The sequence below is a fragment of the Stigmatopora nigra genome, chromosome 7, assembly GCF_051989575.1.
Source record: "Stigmatopora nigra isolate UIUO_SnigA chromosome 7, RoL_Snig_1.1, whole genome shotgun sequence".
In the NCBI taxonomy this organism is placed as follows: domain Eukaryota; kingdom Metazoa; phylum Chordata; class Actinopteri; order Syngnathiformes; family Syngnathidae; genus Stigmatopora; species Stigmatopora nigra.
In genome coordinates, this window is record NC_135514.1 from 387,501 (window position 1) to 403,168 (window position 15,668).

Consider the following 15,668-nt stretch of genomic DNA (forward strand, 5'->3'; position numbering starts at 1 on the left):
AATTCCAAATAAATGGGATGGCATGAGAACAACACAGATGAAATAAACGTGTTGCTAAACAGTCTCTGAAGACTCGGTAAGGAGAAGAAAAACAAGTTTTTTTGCAGGTCAGTACAAAAATACCCTTAAAACTAAATGCAGTAATGTGTAACAAATTAACAAATTCAATTTCAGACTGCAGGTTTGACTGTTGTTGTACCTGAATGTTTCCCATCACCCCAGTAGACTCCATACGACTGGCAACATTCACTGTGTTTCCCCAGATGTCATAGTGAGGTTTGCGTGCACCAATCACTCCTGCCAAAACTCCTCCTTTATTTAGACCTGATGGAGAGTTTATAAACATTAATAAGGTTTTTCGAATTACAACAGACCCAAAATATCTTTCCATAATTCCCTTTCGTTCATCTTTTCATGTACATTTTTTCAGATCTGAAACTAACTTCATATATCAGATTAGTCATAACTTCAAACGTTTAGGGAATGAGAAAACTTAACCCTGTATAGGCCAGTATCCACCCATGTCTAAGCTGTCACTCTAAATCTTGGTTCATGGTTGACACGGCTAAATGTCCGCGCAGAAACAAGACGTCCGACGTCAAGCCAGTGTTATAACGAGTTTGGCTACTTTACCGAGGTTAGCTCCCCGTTGCTGACCGAGGGTCTAAATTGAGCCCAGCCCTTATCTCGCATTGTCATTAAGATTCTATTTTGATTGAAGGTGGAGTAGTTAGTGTGTCAACCTGAGTTCTGAGATCAAGGGTTAGATGCCAAGTCTGTGTGGAGTTTGAGTGTTTTACCCGGGCTTGCATGGGTTTTCTTCTGGTACTTCTGATTCCCCCCTACACCGAATGAAAACCCCTAGTGTGCTGGTTGAACACTCTAAATTGTCCCTAGGTATGAGTGTGAATAGTTGTCAGACTCTTTGTGTCCTGCAATTCGCTCGCCACCACTAAACAGCAGTTCAGAGTACCCACTCTTTTTGGAGGTCTTGGAGGGGATGCTAGAGAGTGCCCCCCCTGATCAGAACCCGATTGGTGTTCTATTGTTGGATTTCTGCGCTTGTCGTGGATTGACAATACAATGAACTCCATATTCAAGCATAAGTATAGCCATGTGGGCACTTCGCACCATGACAACCTAGACTGCAGTTCGATGATCGACTTTATAGTCTTTGTAGACTTTGTTCTCGTGGCAAGGCCACAGGAGTGGATGAGATCCGCCCAGAGTTTCCAAAGGCTCTCTGGATGTTGTGGGGCTATTTTGGTTGACGCGCCTCTGCAACACCGCGAGAACATCAGTGACAGTGCCTCTGGATTGGCAGGCCTTTTTAAAAAGGGGGACCGGAGGATGAGTTCCAATTATACGGAAAGCATACTCCTGAGCCTCCCCGGTAAGTTCTATTCTGTGCTGGAGAGGAGGGTCCGCCGGGAGGCCACATTTCGGATCCAGGAGTGAGGTCTTTGTCCTGGCCGAGGAACAGTGCATCCACACCCTCAACAGTCTACATGTGATTTGCGGACCTGGAGAAGGCGTTCAACTGTGTCCCCCGGGAGTCTTACGGAGGGTTCTCCGGGAGGATGGGGTTCCAGAACCTCTGATACGTGGGGTACAGAGTCTGGTCCGTGTAGTAAGTCGGGCCTATTTTTACGGTCGCGCCGTGTTAGCGTGGCGCGGCCGGGGGAAGTTGAACCCGTTCGCGGGGACGCTGGATAGATTGAGACGGTCTGTTCTCATGGTGGATTGGTTTTAATAACTCAAACAAAGTTTACAAAACAACAAGGGCTTGAATCTCCCAAAAGTAACAGAACCGATGTATGTAGAAATATACCACGTAGCGGCGTATGCTATGTCCCGGCGTGGCACGCAGGAAGTTACGTCATCATAATATGCAGTCGATCCGACAGTGGCTAACACTTCCGTTATCAAGGATTTGAACACAGCTGCTATGAAATGACTTCAAGCCAGGAGGGGCAAACGAGCCGCTCCTGACACCTATTTTCAGTGGGGGTTGGACTGTCCTATGTCACTGATTCTGTTCATAAAATTTATGGACAGAATATCTAGGCGCAGTCGTGGCGTTGAAGGGGTCTGGTTCGGTGGCCTCAATATTGCATGCCTGTTTTTTGAAGATGAAGTGTTTCTGTTGGCTTCATCAGGCCGTCATCTCCAACTCTCGTTGGAATGATTGGCAACTGGACAAGTAACGCAAACTCCGGGAATCCTGACAACCTAGCTAAACTCCGGAAGTAAGAAATATTGTCACTTTCATTTTTTTTTTAAGCAATCAATTTTGAAAAGTACCAAATTGTTGCATCTTACTTCCGCATTTGATTCAACTGCACCGTAAACTAGATGAATTCGGTAACACAAGTGCATTGTTAATCCTCTGAGTTACAAGTTCTGACATATTTGTCTAGTGCAGTGGTTTTCAAAGTGGGCGGTACCGCCCCCCGGGGGGCGGTGTGAACTTTCAGGGGGGCGCTGACGAATAAACAGGCGAATGGGGGGCGTTGAAATAGTGAAGGGGGCGATGGAGCAATTACAGTAAAATGTGACGTTGGTGTTTGTAGAAAGACCGGAAAAATTGATTGTCTGTAATAAAAAGTCGACAAAAAACAAGCTTTATTGAAACAAGAAACGTTGTCTGCTCGAGCGCTCACGAGCAGCGCGCATATACCGTATATCACTAATTGTCGCGAGTTTATCGTCGATGCAGGCGACTGGGGAAACCACCACCATCCAGTCAGCCGCAGAGGAGCACACAATAGCGCGCCGGCAACGCTTAACCACAGACGTATGCGCACAGCGACCGGCTTAATGCATCAGCTATCAATTTTTATGATTCGAGGTGAACTGCGCATTGGTCTATTAAAAGAAACAAAATTAGCGAATAATATCTGAGGCGCCTGTCTTCTATTTATTTAAGCTTCGTTCGTTGGAAAGGGGTAAAGAGGGGGGCGTTGGCATTTTGGCCCGGCGGTGAAGGGGGCGGTGGCCAAAAAAGTTTGAAAATCACTGGTCTAGTGCGACTTCAGTGTGGCAATCGATGCGTAATCGATTGCATAGGTATCCCCTATTGCTTAAACATGTTCGTTTTCATTTTTTTAAGGGAAGTAAGTATCGTTCACACTGACTAAACCACCAGTTTTTGGTTTTGAACCAAATCCTATTATTCCCGGAGTTCTTATAATGGAACTAGCAGTACACAGCACTGGTTAGTCTTAATATCAACATGCCTGCTCGGGTTAAGTGCAAAATGGATGGCAATTTGGATGAAACTTCTAATAAGAAACCGACACGCAGAAGTTTATTGGTTGGTATTCGACAACATATACTAGGTTGAAGGACTGACATTTGCACATTGCACAGCATGCAAGTGCGAGCAAGGAACCAACTAAAAAACTTGTGATATTGAATTTGTCAATAAATGGTCAACATATTATACTTTGTTCTATTTTTAAGTACTATTTTCATTATGCTGTACTTTTTCAATAATTTGCAAGAACACAATATTTTAATTTATGTATAAACATGATAATAAGAGTTTGATTGAAATTGTCGTACATTATTTTATTTTACATTTTATATCGATTTTGCGTGTACTGCATTCACTCCTGAAAAACAGAATTGGAACAAGAGTACTCCTGAAATGAGGTCGAGTGAGGTTGGCAGCTCTGTGTTCCGGTCTGGGGACCGAGATGGGCATTCCAGAACGCAACAACTATCTTTTGGTTCTGAACAAGCAGGTGGGACGGCCGAAGCCGTGCACCCCTTCTTGTGTTCCAATAATTAGTGCTTTAGGTATTCAAATCAATAAAAAAACAACAGTTCCCAGATATATTTCCCTGGGTACTTTTGTTCAATTATTGCACACTTTCTGTAAATTCTATAAACTTCATTTCACTTCTCAAATATTACTGTCTTTGTCTGCTATGTGATATATTTAATTAAAATTGCCAATCCAAACAACAAATGATTAATAAACGAAAAGCTTGGAAATGATCAGGGGCGCCGAAACCTTTTCATACGACTGTATAGTGACAGGAAGTCGGCAATATGTGATGTAAATTATATTTTTTTTACTTTAAAACTAAAAAATACTTTTAAATGTTAAGAAATGTTTTTGTGAATTAATAATCAACCCAAAAACAATAGCTAGAATTGTCAAAAAATGAATCACTAGTCTAATCATTAAGATAGTTGACAGATTAGTCAGGACAAATATAAGGGCTTTGGAAAGCCCTATTGTCAAATCCATGATGTCCTAGAAGGTGCTTATACTCATTATTTCCACCCCGTGAAGTCATTATTGCAACACAGTGGACCTCTCTAAGGTGTCTTAATTATTCAATGTGGCTATACGGGCAATACGCCTTAGAATATTCTGCTCTAAAGCAAGTCTGTTTTTGTTAAAAAAAACACCCTCTCGCATTGACACAACATCCCTAATATTTTTGATGACTTCAGGGAGCCATTATCAATATCAGGGAGACACCCAGGAATTCCAGGAGACTTGGGATGTCTGTATACGTCACTTGTTAGCATCAACAATAATTCTAATGAGAATGTTTTAACAAATAGGCATTTACAGGTTGCCCGTGCATGGGTGGATAAGAATACTGGTATTGACTCAGATTTTCACAGCGAGTGGAAAGATGATGGGTTTCCTCTTTGCCTACTAATTTCTTGCAAGCTCACAGGTCATTATCGACATATCAGCCTGATGTGTTGTGAGTTACAAGCTGATGCAAATATTTGTTTTTTCAACTTGGGATGAAGGTGTCATAATACGTAGTACTGTCTCACACCAGTTAGACAAGATCATGACTTTGAGTTTCGCAATTTCAAGATACAGTGGGGCAAATAAGTATTTAGTCAACCACCAATTGTACAAGGTCTCCTACTTTAAAAGATTAGAGAGGGCTGTAATTGTCAACAGAGACAGAATGTGGAGGAAAAAAACAGAAGATCACATTGATCGATTGACAGCAACAGTGTGTGAAAAGCTTGAGAAGAGTTACAGAAAACGTATGGCCTCCGTTATTGCCAACAAAGGGTACATAACAAAGTATTGAGATTTAACTTTTGGTATTGACCAAATGCTTATTTTCCACCATGATTTTCAAATAAATTCTTTAAAACTTAAACAATGTGATTTTCTAGTTTCTTTTCCACATTCTGTCTCTCATGGTGGAGGTTTACCCATGTTGACAATTACAGGCCTCTCTAATCTTTTCAAGTAGGATAACTTGCACAATTGGTGATTGACTAAATACTTAATTGCCCCACTGTATATCTATCATCACAGCCTTAAGCAAAACAACAAACTACATGTGAGAGCAGGTAAATTATAAAGACGTACCGATTCGTAGCATGAAGTTATTAAATGACTGATAGTTTATGTTCATTAGCGTAACCTTCATGGCAAGCGCAAAGTCCGCCAAGTCTGCTAGGTGCTGCCAGCGCTCTTTGTCCGACTGCTCCTCCTTCTGCTGAATAATATCGGGTATGAATGTTATTTAAGGTAATCTAATCAGTTGTATAGTGTGTTAGGGGATCATACTGACCTTCATGCAGTTGTACCCATTGTTAACATCAGGAGTAACACCTGAGGCTGCCATGTAAGTGCTTCCGATGGTCTTGATTTTGGTGAGGCAGCGAAACTGAGGCTCATCCAGCAACTTTAAGAGATAAAAGGTAAGCATCATTAAGCATCAGTTACCCCTAATTTGACTTTATTAAATGATCCAAAGCACAAATCATTTATTTTCCTTTTGAATTATCATGGTCAGTGATAAGCACACAATTCCCAATTTAAATGGTTCACTGTAAAAGATTAATACATTTAAGAGACATTTTGAAGGAAAATAAAAAAATGAAAATCAGAGAGCTTAACTTTCAGTGTACAGCTACCATACAATTTACAATAAGCATTTGAAAATGTTCACTAATTAAGTGATGGGAAAATTATGCAGTCTGAGATTTGCATGTTAACGTATTTTCTCCCAATACATTTTATTTTCCTTTTAAAAAAATGTCCGACCCAGTTTCTAACCGCCATAACAACACTATCACACTTAGTTATTTCTCTTCACGCTACATTACGCGTGACCTTTCCTGTTGCTTCGAAACCAAGTTATTTGGTCCTACGAGGCAATTTTGAGAGCAACAACGGCATGTGTCAGTCTAACGGACCCACATACGTTGTAACATAATTTAGAAACCAAAATCTAATAATTAAGGATACATTTGAAAACTACATTTCCTATTCAATGGTGTTATATCTGAAATTATGTGAATAACCCCTAACAAATCAAAAAATACAAAATGCAATTTTTTTGTGAATACCTTTTATCACGAAGTCTAATAGAAAATAAAATTATAATAATTTGCCCAAAGATCAAATAATTTGGGGATTAACTATGTGGCGAACGTAGGGCAACAAGTACGCGAAGTATGCGAAGACAAATGGAGGATGAAATAGGCATACGACGTTAATAATGTTTCGCTAGGTCAGTGTTAAATTGCCTTAGCAAATGTTCCATAAGCACCTTTAATAGTGAGTCGTATTATCATAACATACAAATCGCAAAAGGTTAAAAAAATTGCATTTTCTAAAACCCACTCAACAGATTTCCATTTAACAATTGTACATCAATATGAGGTAAAAATTGACACGGAATTTATAATGATTTTCCATAGAACTCACATCAATTCCAGCATGCTGGTTGCTAGGAACAGCGTTATTGTTAAAATATGAACAATAAAAATGGGTCACTGTGACTAATTCTGCATCAAGAAATTGGTAAACTAACTCACACTGTCGAAGTCTGAGATGATCTCGTTCAGGAAGCGTAAGCATTCAATGCCTCCATTATTAATGCTCTCCTCTGTGTAGAAGTCAGAAAAGTTTGGGATGGAGGCAAACATGACTCCAATCTCATCATAGGACTGGCTGTACAACTCCTATGTATTGTACACAATCAGGGTAAAGGACATATTGAGGTGAATCCCAGAGCAGTAGTCTATTCATGCAATGACCCTACCTCGTCTCTTTTCTTTGAGCCCAGAAAGTGTCGAGCAACATGTTCGGGCAGCATGTTGGTCACCAGTGCTTCGTTCCATCTCCGCATCTCATATACCTTCTCCTTCTGCTCATGAACCTCAAGCTTCCACAGGAATAGGGTACGAGCGAGTTTCTCCACCTACAGGCATTTATAGTCATTTACTAAAAGTATTGACTGCTGCCAATGAGCACTTTCAAATTCTTAAGTAACACAGCAGCTACAAATCCCATGAAATTAGGTAAGATGTTGTTAAAAGTCATTTACTGACAGTTGCTGCCAGTACAATCAACGCAATATGTTTAAAATGATTAACAGATTTTTTAACCCACCAAAAATGAGGTCTTATATAGTATAGATAAACATAAAAATAATAGAATACATCTATTTTTAACAAAAGCTAGCTACAGTCGTACCTCTACTTACGAATACCTCCAGGTACGATTTTTTTCTGTGCAAATGGATGACCCGAGATATGAAAAGCTCCAAGTTACGAAGTCCCCCAAAAGGTAAATGCATTTCCCTATCTGATATTTTATTTCTAATTCCCCTTATTAAGCCTTTATAAACTGTACAAATGCAACGTGGCACATGTTTACACACACACACACACAAACAGACACGCACACACCCACACAAACAGACACACACAAACAGACACACACACATACAAACAGACACACACACACACAAACACATTAGCACACATACACACAAACCCACCCCAACCACGGACGGTTTTCTTGCTACCTTTGTTAATTTTTTACTTTTTTATGTGTCTAAAATAAAGACTTAAAGCTGTTGCTGCATTGTGGTTCAATGCATCCCAGAACAAAGTTGTTTGCATTTGAAATAAAGCAAGACATTAAAGACTTTGCTCAATATTCTATGGGACAAGACAAAAAAACAGCAGTGGCTCATGTTAACGGCCTCAAACTAAAAACAAAAGATGTATTATGATTAAGATCATGAAATGTCATCAATCATTTAAAGAACTGGGTAATAATGTGGCTGCTTAATTCAAGCTTTTCTTTCTATGTTTTTGATAGTGTGAAAAAAATAATATGCCATGCATCCCCTAGCAATTAAAGTAAGTAATGTCAACTTACATGTCGGGAGAAATAATAAAAGCTGACCATCATTATGAAGATCATAATTGACATTGTCAACTTGGAGGGCACTAGATTTGATCTATGAAGAAGAAACAATGATATCCAAATGTTCAGTTCCACAATTTGTTACAAAACATGTAGGTGAAAAACAACAATTCCTGAAGAGGCACTTGAGTAATTTTCCAATATTTTAAACTGTTTCAAGCATTAAAGACGTCAAAGCAGCAATATTCCCTGATTGAAGTGAGTTATTTGGGTATTGTTGTTGCAATGTGTTTGTAAAGTTTCTGCAAATTGTGTGAAAGAATTGGTCAAGGTGTGTCACATTATTATGAAAGGACTTGCCCCGTTAATTTTCCCCTACACCCATACCTGCAGTGCTGAGCTCTGAAGTCGCCGCCTCCTGGTTCTTTACACACCAAGCATGAAGTATGCCAATAATGCCGAATTGGAATCTAAACCCGTATTTTCTGTGGTTTAGTAAAATACTTTTTGTCACATGACCAGTTTCTGTCTTTGTCACTTATGTCTTGGCATTCTCCAACCCCTGCCACTGTTCGCCACCGACCTGGCAGAGAGGCCTTTTGGTTGCCTTGCACACAGGCAAAAGTCAGCCCCCTCGCCTGGTTAATAAAAATTTTGCCACAGAACTTACATCCATCCAACACTGTTGTGCACTGTTAAGACATCCGAAAAGGACTTTGCTCACCCGAGTTGACACCAAAAGTTGGCCTCCATGCTTGGTGCGTCGTCGACTTTTATTTTTCCGCCACCACCACCCCCTGCCACTGTTCGCTGATTAGCCAGCTTTACTTTTCTCAGCTTGCTCGCTGACAAAAGTTAGCCTCCTTGCCTGGCCCTTGATCACCTTTTCTTTTGTTTGTTTGAATTTGATTTATTTAATAAGGGACAGCACATATTAATGAACATATTTATATCCATGTTAATTAACTTACATATATGTAAATATGTAAAATTGTAGCCAAGCGCTAATTTCCATCTTTCGTCTCTTGTGTAGGTTGAAAATAAACGATGACACGTATTAGACCACCACACACGTAGGTTTAGACAGCGTTGTGATCACAATTTTGTTTGTTTAACAACCAGGCTCAATTGGCGAAGAGGTTCAGAGATGAGAGTTCCTTAGGTAATTCGTATTGAGTTCCAGGTATGTGCGGCACGGACAGAGAAGGTGCTTTGACGGAATGCACTCTTTTTGAAGAGGACTAGACAGTCACTTCTATGTAGAAACCGCCTTTGTTTATGTGTTGGAATTTGTTTGTAAAAAACAAAACAAAAGCTAGTGACGGTATGATTGTGAGTGCGTATGGTCATTTGTCCCTCTGTTTTCCCTATGGCTGACTGGCAACCAATCTAGGGTGTATTCTGCCTTTCAGTCAGTTGGGTAGGGTTCCAACAACCCCCACATCCCTTTTTTTCGGGCAACTGCTCTTCAGTCGTTACATAAATGATCTGCCAAGCTCAAATTACAATCTGAGCACTGTCAACGCAAATTGTTATGCAAACCTGGTAAAATGACAGGGTCATTAAAGAAATAATTTAAAAAGAACACTTTAGTGCCACATTACATGATATTGTTTTCCTCACCTGTAACCTTGAAAGCGGGCCATATCATAGCTGTCGTAGATGTCCTTCCAACTGTATATATTAACAACACCAGTTGCCACTGTGATAAGTAGCATCAGTGTGAGCTTGACCATGTGACTAACTTGAACCAGCATGGTGGTGGCCATGAGTGCCAGCACAGCAATATAGCTGTAATATTTGGGGTTGTTCACACATCCTTCGGGGCTAGATGAGGTGGAAGAAGAGGATGCCATGGAGGAGCTGACTGACTTAGGATCTTTAGGCAGACAGCTCAGCTGCAACATTGGGAAGAATGAGCACTATTCTTAAGGTCAATGCATTTTATCATTGAAGTTCAGCTCATGACACAGCTACTGTATTTACTCACATATACAGAGGTAGTCAAAAGTTTACATACATTTGTGAAGAACGATGTCATGGCTCTATTGAGTTTCCAGTTATTTCTACAAATCTGATTTTTCTCTGATGGAGTGATTGGAACAGATACTTCTTTGTCACAAAAAATATTCATAAAGTTTGTTTCTTTCATGACTTCATTATGGGTTAACAGAAAACGTGATCAAATCTACTGGGTAAAAAATATACATACAGCAGCACGAATTAGCAACTTTGGTGACTTAGCATGTTGTCAGTGAAATAAGCTTCACAGCATGGCTCTTAACTTCTTGTGAATGATTATGGATGACTACACCTGGTGACTTCTCTGAGGCCATTAAAATAGGGCTCATTGGATACAAACGCCCACAAACGCTACAATGGGCAAGTCAAGAGAGCTCAGCATGGATCTGAAAAAGCAAATCCTTGACTTGAACAAGTCAGGAAAGTCACTTCTAGCCATTTAAAAGCAGCTGCAGGTCCCAAGAGCAACAGTGCAAACAATTGTTTGTAAGTATAAAGTGCATGGCACTGTTTTGTCACTGCCACGATCAGGAAGAAAACGCAAGATATCACGTGCTGCTGAGAGAAAATTGGTCAGGAGGGTGAAGATTCAACCGAGAATCCCCAAAAAGCCAAGAATTAGAAGCTGCTGGAACATAGATGTCAGTGTTCAGAGTCAAGCATGTTTGCATCTTCATGGACTGAGAGGCTGCTGTACAAGAAGGAAGCCCTCGCTCCAAAAGCGGCACCTTAAGGCTAGACTGAAGTTTGCTGCTGATCACATGGACAAAGATAAGACCTTCTGGAGGAAAGTTCTGTGGTCAGACGAAACAAAAATCGAGCTGTTTGATCACTATGCCCAGCACATATTATTGGAGGAGAAAAGGTGAGGCTTTTAACCCCAAGTACACCATGCCTACCGTCAAGCACAGTGGTGGTAGTATTATCCTGTGGGGCTGTTTGCTACCAATGGAACTGGTGCTTTACAGAGAGTAAATGGGATAATCAAGAAGGAGGATTAACTTCAGATTCTTCAAGATAACCTAAAGTCATCAGCCCAAAGATTGGGTCTTGGGCACAGATGGGTGTTCCAACAGGACAATGGCCGAAACACACATCAAAAGTGGTAATGGAATGGCTAAATCAGGCTAGAATTAAGGTTTTTGAATGGCCTTCCCAAAGTCCTGTCTTAAACCCCATTGAGAACTTGTGGACAATGCTGAAGAAACAATTCCATGTCAGAAAGCCATCAAATTTAACTGAACTGCACCAATTCTGTCGAGGGGAGTTCGGGACGATTCAACCAGAAGCTTGCCAAAAGCTTGTGGATGACTTCGAAAAGCACCTAATTGAAGAGAAAATGGCCAAGGGACATGTTACCAAATATTAGTGCTGCTGTATGTATATTTTTGATCCAGCAGATTTGATAACTTTTCTCTGTTCACCCATAATAAAGTCATAAAAGAACCAAACTTCATGTATGTTTTGTGTGACAAAGAAGTATCTGTTCCAATCACTCTATTAGAGTAAAATCAGAGTTGTAGAAATTACTGGAAACTCAAGAGAGCTATGACATTATGTTTTTCCCAAGTGTATGTAAACTTTTGACCACAACTGTAAGCCGCACCCTGAAAATTGCCTTATAATTGTTGGATTTCACAATTTCCCGCGTATAAAATGACCCCTGAGGGAGTACAAATGAAGGGAAAATCTTAAGAAACATCATCACACGTGGTATTTCTGAGATAGTACATGAATCAAAAGCATATTATTAGGGTCAATATCATACGTTAATATGGCTCTTTGTAAATGTAAAATATCGAACTATGCAATTTGAAAAAAAGAGTCCAACTTTATGAGAACCGATGCTTTTTAATGACATTAATTACAATTTTCTTACGAGAAGTTTAAGATGTTGTGGCGGCCAAATTGCTTCTAATGCCGAAATATCTACATTTTTTTCGATGGTTTATGTTACCATAATAGTTGTCACTTTCGAACAAGAAGTAAAAAGAAAAAAAGAAAAGCGGAATTTTATTTGATTTCATAATCACAAATGTACCATCATTGTGTTCCGAAAGGAAGGGTGTTGTCTGCACGTAGACAAATTCAAAAAGGAATTAACGTAAGCACAAACAGGAAATATGCCCATAGCGGTATACGTAGCGTGTAGTATAAACGGGATTCACTCATATTTTTTTTTCTAGGAATGGAGTACTCATCTTACCATATCAACAATGTCAGCCATGGTAAGTATGAAGATAGCTGCCATGGCCCAGGTGTTGCGAGCCCAGCGTGTGTGGTCAATCCAAGTTGAGAAACTAACAAGTTTCTTAGGAAAAACCTTTAAGACATATTTTTCAATTAAACAGATGAAAACAAACACTTTGCCAAGTTGTTACTTTTTGCATTTCCATGCATCCTCAATTTTTTTCATTACAATGCTGAATGTTTAGGCTTTATTGTTAGCAGTTTGCATCTGACAAGAAACTCAAACTCAGTCCCTTGTAAATTGCCCTTATATGCCCATATATATCTCTATCTCTATCTCTATCTCTATCTCTATCTCTATCTCTATCTCTATCTCTATCTCTATCTCTATCTCTATCTCTATCTCTATCTCTATCTCTATCTCTATCTCTCTATCTCTCTATCTCTCTATCTCTCTATCTCTCTATCTCTCTATCTCTCTATCTCTCTATCTCTCTATCTCTCTATCTCTCTATCTCTCTATCTCTCTATCTCTCTATCTCTCTATCTCTCTATCTCTCTATCTCTCTATCTCTCTATCTCTCTATCTCTCTATCTCTCTATCTCTCTATCTCTCTATCTCTCTATCTCTCTATCTCTCTATCTCTCTATCTCTCTATCTCTCTATCTCTCTATCTCTCTATCTCTCTATCTCTCTATCTCTCTATCTCTCTATCTCTCTATCTCTCTATCTCTCTATCTCTCTATCTCTCTATCTCTCTATCTCTCTATCTCTCTATCTCTCTATCTCTCTATCTCTCTATCTCTCTATCTCTCTATCTCTCTATCTCTCTATCTCTCTATCTCTCTATCTCTCTATCTCTCTATCTCTCTATCTCTCTATCTCTCTATCTCTCTATCTCTCTATCTCTCTATCTCTCTATCTCTCTATCTCTAGCGATAGCGATAGCGATAGCGATAGCGATAGCGATAGCGATAGCGATAGCGATAGCGATAGCGATAGAGATAGAGATAGAGATAGAGATAGAGATAGAGATAGAGATAGAGATAGAGATAGAGATAGAGATAGAGATAGAGATAGAGATAGAGATAGAGATAGAGATAGAGATAGAGATAGAGATAGAGATAGAGATAGAGATAGAGATAGAGATAGAGATAGAGATAGAGATAGAGATAGAGATAGAGATAGAGATAGAGATAGAGATAGAGATAGAGATAGAGATAGAGATAGAGATAGAGATAGAGATAGAGATAGAGATAGAGATAGAGATAGAGATAGAGATAGAGATAGAGATAGAGATAGAGATAGAGATAGAGATAGAGATAGAGATAGAGATAGAGATAGAGATAGAGATAGAGATAGAGATAGAGATAGAGATAGAGATAGAGATAGAGATAGAGATAGAGATAGAGATAGAGATAGAGATAGAGATAGAGATAGAGATAGAGATATATATATATATATATATATATATATATATATATATATATATATATATATATATATATATATATATATATATATATATATATATATATATATATATATATATATATATATATATATATATATATGATGAAAAAATAAAACCCGACTTCACCAAAGTGAGGTTAGAGATATTCAGCTGGCTCGAGAAAGGAGACGAAGCACATGCGTTGGTAGCTTTAGTGATGGCCACAGTTAGTCAAATCGAAGCCTTAAAGAATTTAACCTTACCCTGGGGAAGATGGCGGCTAAAGAACAGATGGTCAGGATTAACAGTAAAACCTCTCCCACTGCAAATGTGATGTAGTTTGCAATCAACCTGTTAACAAAACCAAAATTAACATAAATCGACAAACGAAAAATATTAAACATTGACATCTGGCCAAATATAGGAAACTGTTCCAACTTTCCATAGCTAAGTCCACAGCTTTCAATAACCCTTTTTCCACTCATGCATTTGGAGCACTTTGCATTGGCAGAAGCTTGTTAGGAGGCAGGTGGAAGACTGTTGAGCACATCCACCTCACAGTTCTAAGATCAGGAGTTCAATCTCTTTAATCCAACCTTCTTGTGTAAAGTTTGTACGTAAGTGCCTGCATGGGATTTCCCCGGGGAGGCTGTTTCCTCCTACATCCCAAAATCATGTATGGAGGGTGGTTGACCATTCTAAATTAGTCCTAAAAATAAGTGTGAGTGTGAGTTGTTATTCGCACTATTGTGCTCAGCGGTTGGCTGGCAACAAATTCAGGGTGTGTCGCTATCAACTGCTCATAATTTGTATATTGATAGGCTCCAGGACCCTCCCCGCAATTTTCAAGATTGATTTATTCTGTAAATATGACTTTTCTCCTTTCTTAGTGCCTTTTTTATTTCAAGTATTCTAAAATGTAGAATATATATATATATATATATATATATATATATATATATATGGTGTGAGGCCGACACATATACATATACATATACATATATATATATATATATATATATATATATATATATATATATATATATATATATATATATATATATATATATATATATATATATATATATATATATATATATATATATATATATATATATATATATATATATATATATATATATATATATATATATATATATATATATATATATATATATATATATATATATATATATATATATATATATATATATATATATTCTAAATGAATCTTGTTATCAGTAACGGGCTGTATATGGCCCGCGGGCCGAGGTTGATAAACTTGTACACACACACACACGACCGGGGGCGGGGCGAGCGTGTCGGCAAAATGTCCTTCGGCTGGATAGTCGGTCGGCCAAGTAGTCTTTCGGCTAAATGTCTTTCGCAAGTAGACCGGCCACGCAGGACCTGCTAGAAGAGCTAAATAAAGAACTTTCTTGGGATTTTAACAAAAAAATATTTTGTAAGCCTTAAAGAAAACCATATCAATGATAAAAGGGCAGTTCACATTGAATAAATTATAATATCTAAAACCCTTAAGAATTAACTAACCTGGGATCTATGAGGGCCTCCATGGCAACAGTGAAGAGCAACACAACGCAGGAACAACAGAAGGCAGCACCACTCTGCTTCTCCTTCTCCACAGAATAGCGAGTCTCCAAGTCTGGGTCAACAAACCTCAGAGAAAGACGGTTTGTATGCTTTCCCTTTAAACTGAGGAATCAAGACAATCACAATATTTAAGCTGTAGAATGTTAAATACTAGTTGTTTTATTATTACATTATTAATATTATTGCAATATCTTACATTTTCTAAAAGAAAATGTATTTTTTAT

At 38.7% G+C, this 15,668-nt stretch overlaps 1 protein-coding gene across 3 annotated transcripts in view; it reads right to left on the bottom strand.

Annotated features, from left to right (window-relative positions):
- adcy3a (adenylate cyclase 3a) overlaps positions 1-15,668 on the bottom strand; it is a 54,930-nt gene that overhangs the window by 6,266 nt on the left and 32,996 nt on the right. For 2 of the 3 annotated variants that reach the window (XM_077721682.1, XM_077721683.1), the window contains exons 11-20: positions 15,385-15,546; positions 14,094-14,181; positions 12,393-12,509; positions 9,788-10,062; positions 8,177-8,258; positions 7,050-7,208; positions 6,823-6,969; positions 5,571-5,684; positions 5,366-5,495; positions 200-324 (exon numbers count right to left, since the gene is read on the bottom strand). In XM_077721682.1, coding sequence (XP_077577808.1) covers positions 200-324; positions 5,366-5,495; positions 5,571-5,684; positions 6,823-6,969; positions 7,050-7,208; positions 8,177-8,258; positions 9,788-10,062; positions 12,393-12,509; positions 14,094-14,181; positions 15,385-15,546 — 1,399 coding nt within the window. The remainder of the gene's footprint in view (positions 1-199; positions 325-5,365; positions 5,496-5,570; positions 5,685-6,822; positions 6,970-7,049; positions 7,209-8,176; positions 8,259-9,787; positions 10,063-12,392; positions 12,510-14,093; positions 14,182-15,384; positions 15,547-15,668) is intronic. The other variant, XM_077721684.1, reaches the window with a different exon arrangement.